At 45.6% G+C, this 15,649-nt stretch overlaps 1 protein-coding gene and 1 pseudogene across 1 annotated transcript; both read right to left on the reverse strand.

Annotated features, from left to right (window-relative positions):
* Positions 1–1,931: 1,931 nt before the first annotated feature.
* LOC122621140 (T-cell leukemia homeobox protein 3) lies at positions 1,932–14,448 on the reverse strand. The gene is made up of 4 exons (XM_043798899.1): positions 14,276–14,448; positions 12,029–12,444; positions 7,371–7,599; positions 1,932–2,602 (listed from the first exon to the last, which is right to left on the reverse strand). The coding sequence occupies exons 1-4, from the start codon at positions 14,446–14,448 to the stop codon at positions 2,401–2,403; spliced, it is 1,020 nt and encodes a 339-aa protein (XP_043654834.1). The 3' UTR covers positions 1,932–2,400.
* A 175-nt stretch (positions 14,449–14,623) lies between these two features.
* Positions 14,624–15,256, reverse strand: LOC122622048 (annotated as a pseudogene).
* Positions 15,257–15,649: the final 393 nt, after the last annotated feature.

Raw genomic sequence — 15,649 nt, forward strand, 5'->3', positions numbered from 1 at the left:
CGTAGTATCTGTATCTACGTCTGTATCTGTATCTGTTTCCGTATCCTGTCTTGTTGACCAACCGCATTCTGTTCGGGCTGTTCGTTTGTATTTTTCATACTCGCATCCACTTTTTTGACTGACACACGCCCATCGGCCCCCTGGTCACTTCCAATTTGGCTTTTCCTTTTCGGGGGATTTCCGTTCGCAAGGCCAGCAACTTTGGAGCACTCTGACCACTGTCCAGTCGTTATGATGGTTATCCTGTTATCGAGGACTCGACCCACTTCCGCTCGGGGCCCAAGTCGCTTCATGTTGTATTACACTAAGTGGACACAAATAGATTGGAGTTCGGCCTGTCCGCAAGTTTGCTCAATAATCAATCAAACCTGGGACTTGAAAGCCAAAATCGGGATCCCGGGGCAGCAGAAGCAGCAGCAGCAGCAGCATCAACGGTAGCCAATTAGGGGTAACCCCGCATGCAATGCCACACACTCGTTGGGACCGAGGATTCAAACGAATCGGGATGGCAATGCCATCCTCATTACACACAAAATTTGATTTCTTCGCTGGCCGCCGGCCACAAGGAAATAAAGCAAAGATTGTCCAATTAAACGCAATTTATGCGGATTTCCAAGTAGCCCTGTTTGTGCATCATATCGAGAGCTTGCACTCAAAGAAAAAAAATTTATCGATGCACAATATTCGCCACAGGTTATCTAAAAGCTATTAATAGGTCTTAGAAAGTCTTGAAAGAGTAATAGGTTTATTTTCTATACTCCGTTTTATTTCTAGTTTTATATATCTAACGGCTATGACTGTTTAAAACAAAAGTTCATAAATACCTAGATTGCTGATTAAACTGCCGTAATCAGTTTTTTTTATCCATATATGGTGGTATGGATATACACTTTAAAGGATACATAAATTTATATCAAATGATGTAGATTAAGGCACCCTTTTTTGCTTTTTGCAGTGCATTCCCATCCACAAGCCCGGCAGCGGCAAAGGCCAAATTAAAAAGGTGTCTCTGCTGAAGCCACAATAAACAGCATTTGATCGGCCGTCGTCTGCAACTTTGTGTGTTTGGGGCGCCGTCTTTCAACTCCCGGGACCCTAAAATCGTTTACTTCCGCACAGGCGGCCAACGACCACCGGCCAACTTGTAGGAGTTGAGGTCGGTTGATTCGGACCGAGCTCAGCGCTAATGTGACAGCGGCAACACTTTGGAGGCGGAGGACTCTAGGGCTGGAGAAGATGGCTCTAAGTATAGGGCTACCTGTGCGGCGGCGCCTGTTTGTTTTGCTTTCAGCGCAAAAACACGTAATATACTTATAATGAACGGGCTCGGCATATTCGCCGCTAATTGTTGTTGGTTTTTCGGGCCGAGCATATGGCTGATTTTTTTATGGGCATCCCAGTCATTAGCACGTCGAAAGGTATCCGGTTAAGGCGCAGGTTCCTATCAAAATTGGTCTATAGATCGAAGCACCCAGTCCTGTCAATAAGCGTCTATAAATCATCTTCAATGGGTTGTTTTTACTAGTTAAGGGTTGGAACAGTGCCGATTAACTGCGTAACTGAAGAAACCATCCCCCGACTTCCGATTCTGTTTGTTTTGGTTGAGGTTAATATCAATTGCTACTTATTTGGTTTCCAAACAAACAAGATGAATTTTATGTAGTGAGACAACAAAACAAGCAAAAGTTAGTTAACTTATTGTCCAAAAACGAAAGATCCTATTCTATACAATTGGATCTACGACGCATTCAAAATAGCGAATTTGTATATAAGTTGAATCTTGTACAACTTTATCGATATGGCCACACGATAAGAAAAAGCTCCGTTCTTTGATTCAATAATGTGTTTATTTTCATTGCTCATCCTGTCTACTTTTCAATAATCGTACATGTATTTAGGGTTCATAATTTATAATACTAGGTAATGCCATTCGCTTAAGCCTAGAGACAGATGTTACAATTACAATACATTACACTTACAATCTGTATATAATTTTGTATATTAAATATGTTATTACTAGGCGTGGCTTCCAAGCTCACTGCGACTTTTTGAGATGCGGTTTGCTTCTGCTGAACTGTCGAACTGTCGAACAATAACTAAGATCCTAAATGCACCACTACGAAACGCAAAACGGAAATTGGAGATTCTACACAAACTTAAAGCGCAGGTCCAGGCCACCATCGCAAATCCTCGTCATTTTAGAATCCATTAAGTAAGCGTCACTACAGAGTAAAGCTAGGTATTTACAGTGGGGCTCGAGGCGCCGCCCCTCTCCTATGTACAGTGCCAACTGTCTGTTCATCCGAACTATGTATGTATGTACAAAGCGAAGTGTATCACAAATAAACCAGCTCCCGCCAAACTTTGTCTATCGGGCTCCTTCCACCGATGGCGCGGCGATTAGCAGCCCGCCGCATGCGACGCCTCTGCCCACGGCTGTAGTCCGTGCAGAGCAGCCAGGGGCGCCCCGTTCACGCCCCCCTGGGAGCCCAGGGGCGCCGAAGGAGGCGCGAATCCCTTGCTGATGGCCTCCGCCTGGAGGGACAGCATCAGCCTGTTCGCCGCCTGCCGCTCCGCCTCCCGCTCCTCGGCCGTCTGTCGTCTGAAATGGGAAAAAAGAAGGTATTGATAAGTAACTGGCCCAGCTATGGATATTGAGTTTGGGGTAGAATGTGGCTAAAACATACACTAAGAAACAATTCATATTTTATTAAATTATTCCTTGAAGCCTTACATGGTGGTTGTCTAATGTTCTGTGATGTTCATATTTGCTGGTTTTACTTGTCAAGTGGTTTTTGGAGTTTTTCTGAAACTTAAATTCTTGAAAGAACATTTAAGTTTTAACGTTTGTGTAAAACCTAAAAAATAGACCAAATTTGGAGGCACTCTTAATTCTTTTCTTTGATCTACATTTAAGTTCTGGCATTGCCAATTCGGTTGATTTCTACGGATTTGTTTATGGGAAATATAGGACAGGGGCTTAGGGCTTAATTTATTTAACATACTTTAAAGCTGCGACATCTGTCACGCTCCAATCGATATGCATGATGACCGTGCACATTGAACCTTATCTGGCAAATAGTATCGCCTAATGTACATATTCATTATGGAAAACCAATTTGCCGCAAGCCCATTTCAGTGGCTCACACCTGACCAATTGGGGCCGAATCAGAGGCTCATCAAGTCATTATGTGGGCGGCCTATAAAGACCATTTAAAACTAATCAAATCAAATATGCTGACTGCTGTACAGGCACACTGCTCCATCGATTGGGCTTGCTTCTGCGGAAAATGGAAAATTAATTTCGTGCCGAGTTGGAGCTGCGTAAATTGCATTTTGAATGCTCCCAGCTTAAAGGGATTTGCCCCACTCCCCAACTTGTGCCCTGCCAGCTGATAAATAATTCAGGGCTGAATTGCACTGCAGATGCAGCAGCTCGGGCCCGCGTTTGCGCAGCATGTTGCTCTAATTGTGGCCATGGACCTGCACCACCACCGCCACCACCACCACCACCACCACTGCCTCTACAACTCCACCACTCCACCACTCCGCCACCGATGCTCCATCCACAGGAACATCCACCCCCGCAGAACTGGGGGTTGTTTTGCGCCATCTTGAATATTTCATGAGCTAATGAAGTTCTTATGTTTCGACTAAAGAGGCGGAGGGAAGGGGTTGCTCGAATTATAACCACAACTAGGCGAGGCTAGCACATGGCAGACATATATCATAATTATTGTTTAATATGCTTTCATTACGGTTTTCAGGTTTTCATCAGCAATGTCATCGTTCAAACTACGGCTTCGTAACTCGCAAGTGGGCTTCATTAAAAATACATTAGCCTGGGCGTTTAGTGCAAACTTTCGGCCCACAAATTGGATAACTAGCTCGTGTCTTCATGGCTGACTAGTGGTTCAGCAAGGGAGCACTTCCACTCAAATGCGTGGAAATGTGCCTAGTTCTGGGTACCAGGGACTTTATTTTATTTATAAGATCAAGAGCATCATTTGTTCATCAGGTATGATCTTATTTTTAGAAATTCTAAAAGAACTTTATATTGGAGTTGTACTTCCTTTAAACTGGCACCAGAAACTCTCTATTACTCGAAACTTTTCTTACACCCCAACAATTCAATTGTTGGCACAACAATTCAATTGTCGTTTTCGCGATGGAAGTGAGTTATTATGCAGCAAGCAGTTCGCTTTTACTTTTTCACCTTTTCGCCTTCAAGCTGCCTTTATCGGGCAGCATTTTTACCAGCTACCGCATGAAAAATTCAACGAAAATTGATTAAAAACTCCAAAAAGGCCAGGCCAACGAAAGCGCCTCTGTGAGATTCGGATGAGTGCGGGCTTAATTCGCTCTTTGGGGTTGAGACAGAGACACGATTGTAATTTATCTTCGGGCACGGAGCTGGGAAATGTAACGAACGCTTTACAAATGTTAAATGTTGGTCTCTTGGCGCCATCGCGTTGATGTGGAAAGTTTCTGTTGCCATCCGCGATAAGTAATGGCCCGACATTAGCCTAAAATGTTTATTAAAGCCCGGCCCATAAATCTCCGGAGCTGCCCCGCTCCAAGGCCCCAATTGTCGCCAACGGAGGCAGCTGCTGTTTAAGACTTTTCCGGCCATGTCCTGGTAATTAAAATCATTTCACACATTGCACGCGAACGACTTCGGCAAGTTGAGAGGAAGGCGGAGGCGGAGGCGGAGACGGAGATAGCGGTCCCAAAAAGGTCCTGTGGTAATTATCCCCCAAGACATAACAATTTAGCCAGACCATCAATTGGCTGCCCAAGACGTCCAAGAAGCATCCAGGCCGAGATCCCGAGGGAATGGCCCACCGCAAACTTGAAGATTCTACGCAGGACACGTGCCGACGGGCGAAACAGGCGAAACAGCGAGTTAATTTACAAATGGCTCTCGCCATTGTAATTAATTTTATTTGATTTTTCGGCTCTGTCCGCAAAAACTTTGCTTTCAGTCAAATTGATTTTTGTTCTGCGGTCAAAGTTGCTTTCTGGCATGTGTGTAAATTTTTAATTAGCCAGCTTTCAGCAGGAAAACTTTCGCACATGGCAGGCAATTACTGTGAAGTACCAGCTAAGCTAAGCTTAGATTTTCCAAGAATATTTTTGAGTGGGATGGAAATGTTTTGGGATGATAAACGAGCGTGTAATTAAAAAGGGTTTAGCGGCATCTTGATTTATGGCTGTGCAACTAATTGAGTTATAGACCCGGTAAAGAGGGAAAAGGTCCCAGACCAAAGTGTTTGTTTCGGAGCCATATGGATAAAACGCCCGGAAGTGTGCTTCACTTTTTCTTTCCCCTGCTTAGTATCCGTATCTGTATCTGTATCTGTATCTGTATCTGTATCTGCGTTGTGTCTGAATCTGCTTTGGCAGACTGCTCCTCGTCTTTTTTCTTGCCTTCTTGGTAAACACATTGTCAGACAGTGACGGGCAACAGGAGTTCATTCATTTGGCCGCGCAATCTTATTAATAATTGATGGCAAGTTGTTGCTGTTCTTGTTGAATCGAATCGTATCGAATCACTCAATATACAGACAATACTCGTAATGAGGCACTCACCTTGTCGCAAACGAGTTGCTATTTATTAGGAATTGGGCAAGAGACAACAACTTCGCAATCTTTATTCGTTGTCTAATGGGCACATGGCACATAGCACATACGCCACGTTGGACAGGGCTAATTATTCAAATTACTGGCAAATGCAGCGCAGTGTGCATTAAGGCAATTATGTGAGCACATTACACATACCCTGGATATTTACGAGTAGTGCCGCCTCGTAATCATGGCAACTATAATGTGCCATTGCCATTTCACTTAACCGCAAACGAGCCGTGGCCGAGGCGGTTGCCGTTGCCGCTGCCGTTAACAAAATTGCGTTTTACATCATTAATTTTTACGAGCTGGAATAGGCCCAAAATGGCTGATAAGCCAGGAGGACTGGGCTCTAAAAACGACTGAAATGCCTGAAACGCCTGAAAAGGCCGCCTGCTAAGCGGCAATTAACGCGACTTAAGCGCCGTCCCGCCCGCTTTCCCTGTCTTGCTCCCTTTCCTGGGAAAGTGGAAAACTTCGCCCATTTAGCCGCCATTTGCCATCGTCTTTATGACGGCCCCTAATCGCATATGAGTGCAAGACTATCCGAACTCATCCGCTCAAATAATTTCATATTCAAATACTTTTAGTTGACGGTAATAAAAAAGAACCCAATTAGTCGCACGCAATATCACGCTTCAATACCCCGCCAAATTGGGGCATTTTGTCTGACTAATTTCGGTTTCAAATAAATAGTCATTTGCATGTTGAATGTGAGTACATGAGTTTTTCTAACAGGGGCCACATAAATCAGAAATTCCTTCGCTATCTGACACCTAGCTTGTGTGCACCCAATTATTTGAAAGAAACCCACTATAAAGTAAGGTTAATACCATACAAAGAAAGTTACCTATTCTGAATAGATAGTCAAATAGTAAATTGTCATATTTTTAAAAAGTGCGCTGGTAAGAGAACGTACAAACGTTTTATTGAGGTATATAAATGTTAATTGACTTAACTGACTCAGTAATTATTATATCCACAAAATGTAGCTCTATGATTTTGAATGGTAATATTAGATGCTGCTGCTACACATACTCGTATGTCTACTTCAATGCGACTCTGAGCCATATAGTTAGCCAGGCATTGTAACTGGCATAAAAAACTTGGCAATTAGCTTGTTTAACAAGAGCGCTCTTTGTGGCTACAAAATGCAGCCATCCCTCCGCAAGCCTCGTAAATATGCTCCCCTTTTTCTTGGGGATTGGTGCTGTTCATTTAATGTGCCCATGCATATTGTATGAGCCATTTGCTCGCCGTTTATGCGCGTCGGGCTTTGATGCCCTGTGGTCTAGTTGGGTTATACGAGACTAGGCATTAGCCTGGTGAGAGGTTAATAATACTCTAAATTGAGTAAGAGCGAACTGATGCCACATTTCTGAGTCTATTTGGCAGATTGCTTCGGAATGACAGAGTTAGATACAGAGGGTTAGTGCCATAAAAATAATAAAATCTGATAAAATATTTAATTCCGAGAACCTACGCCACCATTTGCAGGGCATGTTCACGTCGGCTATCTTCAGGGCTTGCTCTTTTTAACAAAAGCCTTTGTGCATATTGTAGTTTAAAACGGCACGAAAAAACGGAAAAGAGGGGCGTAGAAGAAGGTAAGTGTCAAGCTGTCAGCACTTCCGAGCCCGGAAAACGGTAGCTGCGCATGGGGATGGGTATTGATTTTTGCCTCTAGCCCAGCGGGAATGCCCTTCGAATGGGGAAGTGGGGAAATGGGGCGACTCGGCACTCACCTCCACTTGGTGCGTCGGTTCTGGAACCACGTCTTCACCTGGGCATCGGTCATCTTCAGTCCGCGGGCCAGCGCCGCCCGCTCCGCGGATGCCAGATACTTCTGCTTGTGGAACCGCTTCTCCAACTCGGCCACCTGGATGCGCGTGAAGGATGTGCGTGGCTTTTTCCTCTTGGGCGGTGTGCGATTCTGGTAGGGATGTCCGATCCGTCGGGCGATGGGAAAGGCAGCTGTAACGAGAGGAGTGTGTGAGTACTCAATAAGGCTCAATAGGGTTTAGAGTCTCCTTATTCTTTCTTCGTACACCTCTAGCCCAGGAATTAACTGGAGGGATGATCTCCAGAAATAAGTAGTACTCGTATAGGCATTATCTTGTATGTAATATAGTAGCATTTTCCCTAAGTGTTATTGATTTATGCATTTGGTCGTTTGAAAAGATTCAATTTGTAAAGTAACACTGAGCATTAGGAGCCGATAGGCCATAGAGTGCCCTTACAATACGGAGTTCATAACTTAAACTCGGAACGCTTTTAAACAACGGGCTTCCTATTTTGATAAAATAAAACTTTAAGTAAGGATACCCTCTCAAATTTAGATGCGACTCCTGCGATTGCATCTGTATCCGTCTCCCCTTGCGTGCGGTGAGTGTCCTGGCGGGCAATTAGCAAACAATAAATTCCTAGATAACTGGTCATTTCCGAGCGCCGCTTCCGGAGTTGAGCGGCGGCACCTGTGCGCCTCCGAGTACTTAGCGCTGCTGTTACTCGATACCTGTTAGCTCTTAGCTGTTACCTGGCTGCCTAAATGGCTAAGTGGCTAAATACGACCCCTCCCGCTGGGAAATCAATTTGGAGGCCTGCCCTGCTGCCTCGCTGCCTAATTGCCAAGGATTGAGGTTACGGGCGGCGGTCTAGCAGGAGCCCTTATCGCCGCCTCTGGTAGACAAAGCACGCGACATCCATTTCCATTCGGATTGAGGTTGAGTCATAAAGTCGCGCTCGTAGGACGCATAAGTGACCCAGTGTCCGAGTCTGGATCTCTGTGTTTTTGGATTTCTGGATTTCTGGATTTGTGGATTCGGGCGCGGAACGGTGGCTGAGCCTGTGCTGGCGCTGAACCTTTTAAAATTCCTGCCAGTCGTCGTTGTGTGTGCTTTGTTGTTTATTGGGTGCGATAAGGCAGGCACAGTGCGCGCCGAAATCGTAAGGCGGTCGGCCAGTCGCTGACAACAACGCAACACAGGCGACAATTAGGAAACCGGATTACCAACTGACTGATCCGCAGATGAGGTCAAGTGAGAAGTTGGAGGGAAATGTGCTGTGTGAAATCAGCAATTGTGAAATGTGATGGCCAATCACCTCCACCACAGCCAATACAACAATTTAAACAAAGCCAAGACTGCTGCAACTGCTGCCTTATTATTCAAGAGTATTGACACATTTTTAGCAATGATTAAATCAAAACCAAATTTATAATGTCCCAAAACTATTCAAATTAATCAACTGCCACTCAATTCTTTTAATGTAATTAAAACCCAGACAACTAAGAAACATGCTTCAAAAATACAAGAAGGTGAAAAAATTTGAATGATATTATTGCATGTGTGCTCACAAGCATTCTTAACTTTTCTAACGAGTTTCACAAGGACAGCAGTACATTCACCACTTGAATGATTGCAATGATATATGTATATGTATATTCAATATATGTATCTGAAGCACACCCAACTCGGTAACTGCGCAGCGTGGGGGTATTTCTCCAATCCCATTATCTTGGAATAATTTCTAAAGTATGAACCCCTTTCCAAAATAATTTTCCGATTTTAATAATAACAATCCGACCAGTCCCATTGAAACTGAGTTGTGTTTATGGGTGTCCAGGCTGGCGTAGGAAAATGGCTGGACTGTCAAAAGCCATCAAATGCTGGCGAATGGATGGCGGGTGTTAAGCTGACAAATCATGCTTCTTATTGCGACTTTTCCCGGTAACCCTTTTTCCGGGCTTTTCCCGCACAGGGGATAAACTTTCGAGGTGGTTGCATTAGTAATCCAAAGGTTTTTGGGTCGGAGGTCGTGTGGGCTGCCGATCATTTGAATATTTCAGGCAATATCAATTTCAATAAAAAGCCATTTATCGCACCACATAAGCAGCAGCCTCGGGATTTCCCCTCTACCGCAGCTCAGATGTGTGTATCCTTTAAGGATGTAACATAGCGGCTTCGAGGGAGGATAAGGCGCATAAGCATAATTTTATAGCTTTCTAACACTCCACCGTGTTCCACCGTGCTCCATCGTGCTCCACCGAGCTTATTTATGATGTTTCGCACAAGCTAACATACTCGTAAGTATCTTAAAGATACAGATGGCGGTGAGTGTGTGGCTGCGGCCGAGAAGTCTCACCAGAAATACCTAAAATAATGCAAAAAGCTTTTAGCATGCATTATTGATGGCGGCCTGTGGCTCGGCTTCCTCGGTTTCCTCCCACTCCGCTATTTTGGTCTTTTTCGGAAAGTGCTGCACTCTGACCTTTGCTAGTGATTCGGATTATTTAGCCATTATTATCTCAAGACTTGCCCGTAACCAATCAAAACGTATGCACAAAGGAACTGTTAGGTTACAGGCTCACGTAGCTTACAAAGTCCATATTACTTTTTAAAGCCAAAATGTAACTTACTGTAAGAACTGGGAAATAAATGTATTAGAACCTATAGATCCTGCTCCGCCATACATGGGTAACATTCGTGTGGGCAAGTGTCGTGACAAAAGCCCAACTCCCATTCTGGATATTACGGCTGTTATGAAACTGCATTAGGGCGTTCACGGCCGAAAGTAATTGGCGCCTGCTGCGACGTAGTTTCCCAAAAAATAACGAGAATTAACATGCGATGGTTATTAATCATATGGCGCTAAGAGCCCTGGCGGAAGGTAGAGGAGCACTTTGGCCGCGGGAAGGGATCGGATCGGATCCGCACCCTGGACGCTCGTTTGTCTTGTTAATGAAAAAAGCCAAGGCGCCAGCTTATCAGCCACAAGGCAAGCGACACAATAAACACAAAAAGACACAGACGTTGGCCGAGACCAAGACCAAGATCAAGACGAAGCCAAAGGCGAAGACGAAGACGAAGATGTTGACAAAACGAAACCAAGCGGCAGAAACTTGGATCACCCGGTGGCCTCATAAGTGTGCCCCTCAGGTGGAATAGTCGACTCGAAGTGACTGATCCGATCCCATTCCATCCCATTCCATCCCATTCTATACGATCCACCCGATCGGATGCCCCTCCTCCGCGGATATACGCACAAGTATGGATATGGATATGCAGCCCTCGAATCGCCAGCATTCGACTGGCTAATTAAAAGCTGACCATGTCAGTTGGACTCAAATGTGAAGTGCGGTATGCGGCGATAAATAAGCCGGCGAGGACAGAAAACTCACTCGCTGAGCACTGCGACCGCCCAATGCGTAATTAATTCCTTTTCGAGCCCAGCGCGAAATTAAAAAGTCATGTAAACCAGCTCATTAAAATAACTAAAATAAAGAAAAAGGGCAAACAGCTAACCAGAACCACTAGGCGGATGTCGGCCATAAAAGCCAATCAGAATGCCGGGCTGCGCAGCTCCTAAGCAGCTTTTCCACATCACATGGCCGAAAAAGGCCCGAATGTTATGAGTTATAGGATTCGAATCCTATCGGGACCCCATTCCCTTGCAGATCCCTCGACTGCCGAGGCGTAATAAAATCAACGCCGTCTCATTATTTCAAAGGGCTCGCGCTGTGCCCATCGCTTGTAGCTACAAGTGAAGCTCATAATGTAAACAAATTAACAAAAGGGAGCCAGAGGACCCAGCTGCACATGGAGATGCAGCTTCAGATGGAATACAGATACAGATTCAGATACGGATTCAGAGGCCCAGCGACAGATACAGATACAAATACAGCTGCGCATGCGCATGCAAATAGGAGGGCGCATCTCATTCCTGCGTCGCTTCTGGGCGGCGGCTCAGCGTTAAGTTTTTAACTTAAGCTGCGATTGTGCATTTGAAGGCAAACATGTTTTTATACTTTAGCATCCCAAGCACCCGTGAGTGAGTGTACACTGAGGGAAACTTCTTATTGTAAGCTCCCTGATAATGTTCTAGTCTTCTTCTAGTCTGCTTCTTTCCCACTGAAACGGACAGCCGCAACATCAGAATTTTTATACTCAGAAGTTTCTAAAATATCTTGTTTTCCAGACCTGAAAACCGGAGATATACAGAAATTGGTATGTAAGGCCATTATACCATTAGACAACGTTTCTCGCACCTTATTGACATGATTTAAAAGGAGTCGAAGAATATATAGTCTATTGTAAAGTGAATTAAGTGCATCTTATTATACGCTATATAGGCATATATAACATTCGTATCTTGCCCTTTTATACAAGTGCCAAATTTTCTCTCGGTGCACGAATGTGTTGGCCAACAATGACATGCCGATAGGCATGTTGCCTTAAAAGTCTTCTCTGATCGTGCTTATTTGGGGAACAGTAGCAATTGCCACCGCGGGTCATTGGAGGATTGCTCCCCCGAGAGATCTGGGCGAACATGGGCCATCCCGACATGGGGGCTCCGAATGGGTTGGAGTTTGCCCGGACTCTTGACTTCACTGCTCTTCACTCACCTGCCAGACGATCCTTGACCGCCTGATGGGCCAGCGCCGCGTGATGCAGTGGCGGTAGTGCCCAGGTGAGCGGCGTTCTCTGGGGCGGCACACGCAGCACATGACCGCCGGCCGCCGAGGGATATAGATGCGGATACGAGTAGAGGGCTGCGGCGCTTCCGTACGTCGAGTTGGCGATGCTGGTGGCCAGCTTATAGGCGGCCAGATCGTGGTCCTCCTGCTGCAGTAGCTCCTTCTCCTCGCCCTTTTCGCCGGTGTTGTTGTTGTTGCTGCTGGAGCCGGGACTGCTGCTGAGCAGGTGGTTGTTGTTGTGGTGGTGGTGACTCGTCTCGAAGGGCTTGGATAGCAGGCGTGATATGCTGAAGGGCAGATTCTCACTGGACGAGGAGCGCGTCTGCTCCGACTGCAGGGACTCGCTGGGGAAGAAACCGGAGAAAAGACATCAGAATCGAAGGGAAGGAAGCCCTACAGAGGTGCGGGCTCATTAAAATGTGTCGCCTGATAAGCGGGAAAACCTGAGAACATTGACCATAATTAAGTCTGCTGCAGTACGGACCAGTCGCGGAACCACTAACCAAAGGCCCACGCGAGCGGATAAGCCGATCTGACGACATGACATGCAGAACCCGTGTGGCCACCACTGCGTATACGCAGTGCGGCTGGAAATGAAGTAATTATGCAAATGCTGACGGCCGTTAGAGGCATTTAATACGCGCCCATAAATCATCGAATGCCATCAACTGACGCACCGAAAACAAGTCACGCACGGCATTTAATTTATAAATCCAAAAAGTAAAAACCCATTTGGAACAGGAATGGAATTGTATCTTGTATCGGAACAATGATCTCAAATCGCCATCCACCGACACACCGGCACACAGACACTTTCCAATATCAAAAGTTATGAGCAAACACATATTATTTTGCTGGCCAAAACTTGCTGCTATCTGGTGCTCTACATTCGCTGGAACGCGGCTTTTATAGCCTTTTTATGACGATCTCTATTAAAATGTTAATCCGACAAACGATTTCGTCTTTGTCCAGCATTCAACCCGAAGATCCAACTCCAGATTGAACACCAAATGGACCCAAAAGTCATATCACAGCGCGTTTTTGGCGCCTTACTAATGTGCGTTTTATCGTCGCCGTCTATTGGAAACCCTGTCCAGCCGTGCACTATGTAAATTCAGGGAGTTTCTTTGGCACTTTATGGGGCATTTCGACTTGATTCTTTTGGTGGCATTGTGGTCAATTCATTAGCGTTTAAGAGGTTTGTTCACACCGATCTCCTAAGCGCACAAGCGCTTCAAAGGCAGCTTGTTATCCTCTTTTGTCGGTTGAGAATTGGACCTTTTGTAAGACCGGACAATGAGCTTACAGATCTGAGCATTTCAATGGCGCTCAACGCCACGATTCGAAAAATTGGATTTGTGAGCATTATGAGCGAAAATACCGAAGATCGTAAAACAGTGGGAGTCATGAGCTCATAATAGCAGATGCAAATAGCTTTTCTCTGCCACAATAATTGTTTGACTTTTATCGGGCAATAAAATGAGACTGCAGGCAACTTCTATGACTATTTTTTCCAAATCTGTTCCTTAGTAAGTCAATCGAATGGCGGTCAGTCGGTATTGCACTCTAGTGACTTACCCTTTAATAAGCGAATATCTAACGAAAATGTGGTCAGTTAAATGCACGCACACGGTAAGTATTCAAAAATATACATCATGATTACACCCATTTTTATAACGGAACGGAAAACTGGGCATTTTCTTTAAAATTTGTTGGGGATTTTCCGTAATGAATTTTATCAGACCTATTATATTTTTGGGTACAATGTTTAATCGGAAAGTACAGTCAATATTAGTTTTAATACAGACTCAATCACTTTTAAATATGCTACACTATTTACGATACCAGTTAATCAAAAATAGTTTTGATTGTCTGGTTTAATGGACTTTCAGTGCTTTATCCTGTCCAATTTCAGACGAAACGATTATTTTGAAAAGGCTTTTCAAATCTATGTAAATTGTACGGAATCTAGTTAAAAACATCCCACTTAGTATCTTATAGCATCTCTGTTACCTTTGTTTATATTTGGCAAATTTGAACGGGTAAAGAAGTGTTATTGAAATTGGAGGATCTGTTTAAATTCGTAATTATGATATATTAAGAAAATGTATGTCTATATCGGGTACTTTCAAAGACTTTCTCCCCACTTTCCGCCTATCCAAAATCCCTCCTCACCTCAATGGCGTTTCGGACTCATCGTAGCAACTGCCGCCGTCCATATCCACATCGGATCCGCTGCCACATGACATCCGCGAGTCCGAGTCCACGTCCACATGGATCTCCTGCTCCTCCACCTCTTCGCCGTGCTCGTTCTCGTGCTCGTGGTCATCCTCCTCGTGGCTGGACATTTTGGCAACTAGTGGCGCCAATGCGGAGCTCGTTCACTGCACTCTCCAAATTTTATTGGGCACTCTTTTCTCTTAACAGTTAGCAGTAGAGTGTTTAAAGCCAGAAGCACACACTAAACGTTTGATTGATTTCAGTTCAGTTATCGCGTTTAATCACTACCCGTTGATGGGCGTTCCAACTGCGAACTGCTGTGGGTTCACGGACTACGGATTACGGTCTACGGATTACTGATTACAGATTACAGATTACGGATTACGGATTACGGATGGCGAATTGCGGATGGCGGATGGCGAATTGCGAGCTGGGAGCGGACGCGTGCTGGCGGCCGAAAACGCTTTTCATAAATGCAATCGAATTGTGCCGACGGCCGCTGCTCTGCCTGTCCTCTGCCGGCTTGGCTGCCTCTGCCGATTGCTGGTGGTTTCGGGCGGTTGGAGTGAGCCGGAAACAAGTCAAACCAGTTGCCCGACGTCGACGCCGCTGCCGACTTCCTTCCTATTTCGGTTAAGAGCCAGTTTGCCACCTTGTTTGAACCTAACCTACCATAATACCAGCAACCTGCCTCTTCTGGTTGGTCCACCCTTGCGACTTCCGTCCCGCTCTGGCCGCACATGCGCCTCGCTGCCTCTCGCTCGTGGAAACAGGTTTCGCTCTGCCCGCCGATGGGCAGCACTGGTCGGTAATTGAGGCACGGGGCGTGGCCTCGGCCAACCGCCATTGGCCGCTTGCCGCTGGCTGCTGGCCGGAGTTGCCCCGCACACTTGCCACGCGAGTCCCGCTTGCAGCAGCTGGCAGTTGCGACGACATTTTAAATGGAAATCGTTTTGCTTTTGGGGTTTTTTATTAGACGAGCGCATGAAGAGAATGTATTTTTATTTCAATTGTTTCTATTTTCAGGTTAGCCAAGCGTTTCCACTCTGCCACACTCTGCCTCACTCTGTCCCACTCGCTCGCCCGCAAATTACCCCTGCAGAACGAGCCAGCCAGCTGGCGAGCGAGAGCGAAAGAGATAGCATCCGCCCGCCGACTCTTTTCCGGGGAAGTGCAAATGTGGCAGATTAATAGCACAATTGGAAATAGCGTTCTGTCAGCTTGAGTTCACAAAGCAGCGGATTTGGCCAGGAGGGCAGCCCTGCACCACCGCCTCTGCCCCTCCTACCTTCTACCACCTAACTCCTCTCTGCTGACTACTGAGATCTT

This window comes from Drosophila teissieri, chromosome 3R, assembly GCF_016746235.2.
Source record: "Drosophila teissieri strain GT53w chromosome 3R, Prin_Dtei_1.1, whole genome shotgun sequence".
Classification (NCBI taxonomy): domain Eukaryota; kingdom Metazoa; phylum Arthropoda; class Insecta; order Diptera; family Drosophilidae; genus Drosophila; species Drosophila teissieri.

Coding starts and splice junctions, on each gene's coding strand:
- LOC122621140 (XM_043798899.1), bottom strand. CDS start 14,448: ATGTCCAGCCACGAGGAGGATGACCACGAGCACGAGAACGAGCACGGC. Junction 12,445..14,275: donor GAGTCCGAAACGCCATTGAG/GTGAGGAGGGAT, acceptor TTTCTTCCCCAG/CGAGTCCCTGCAGTCGGAGC. Junction 7,600..12,028: donor GGTCAAGGATCGTCTGGCAG/GTGAGTGAAGAG, acceptor CTCTCGTTACAG/CTGCCTTTCCCATCGCCCGA.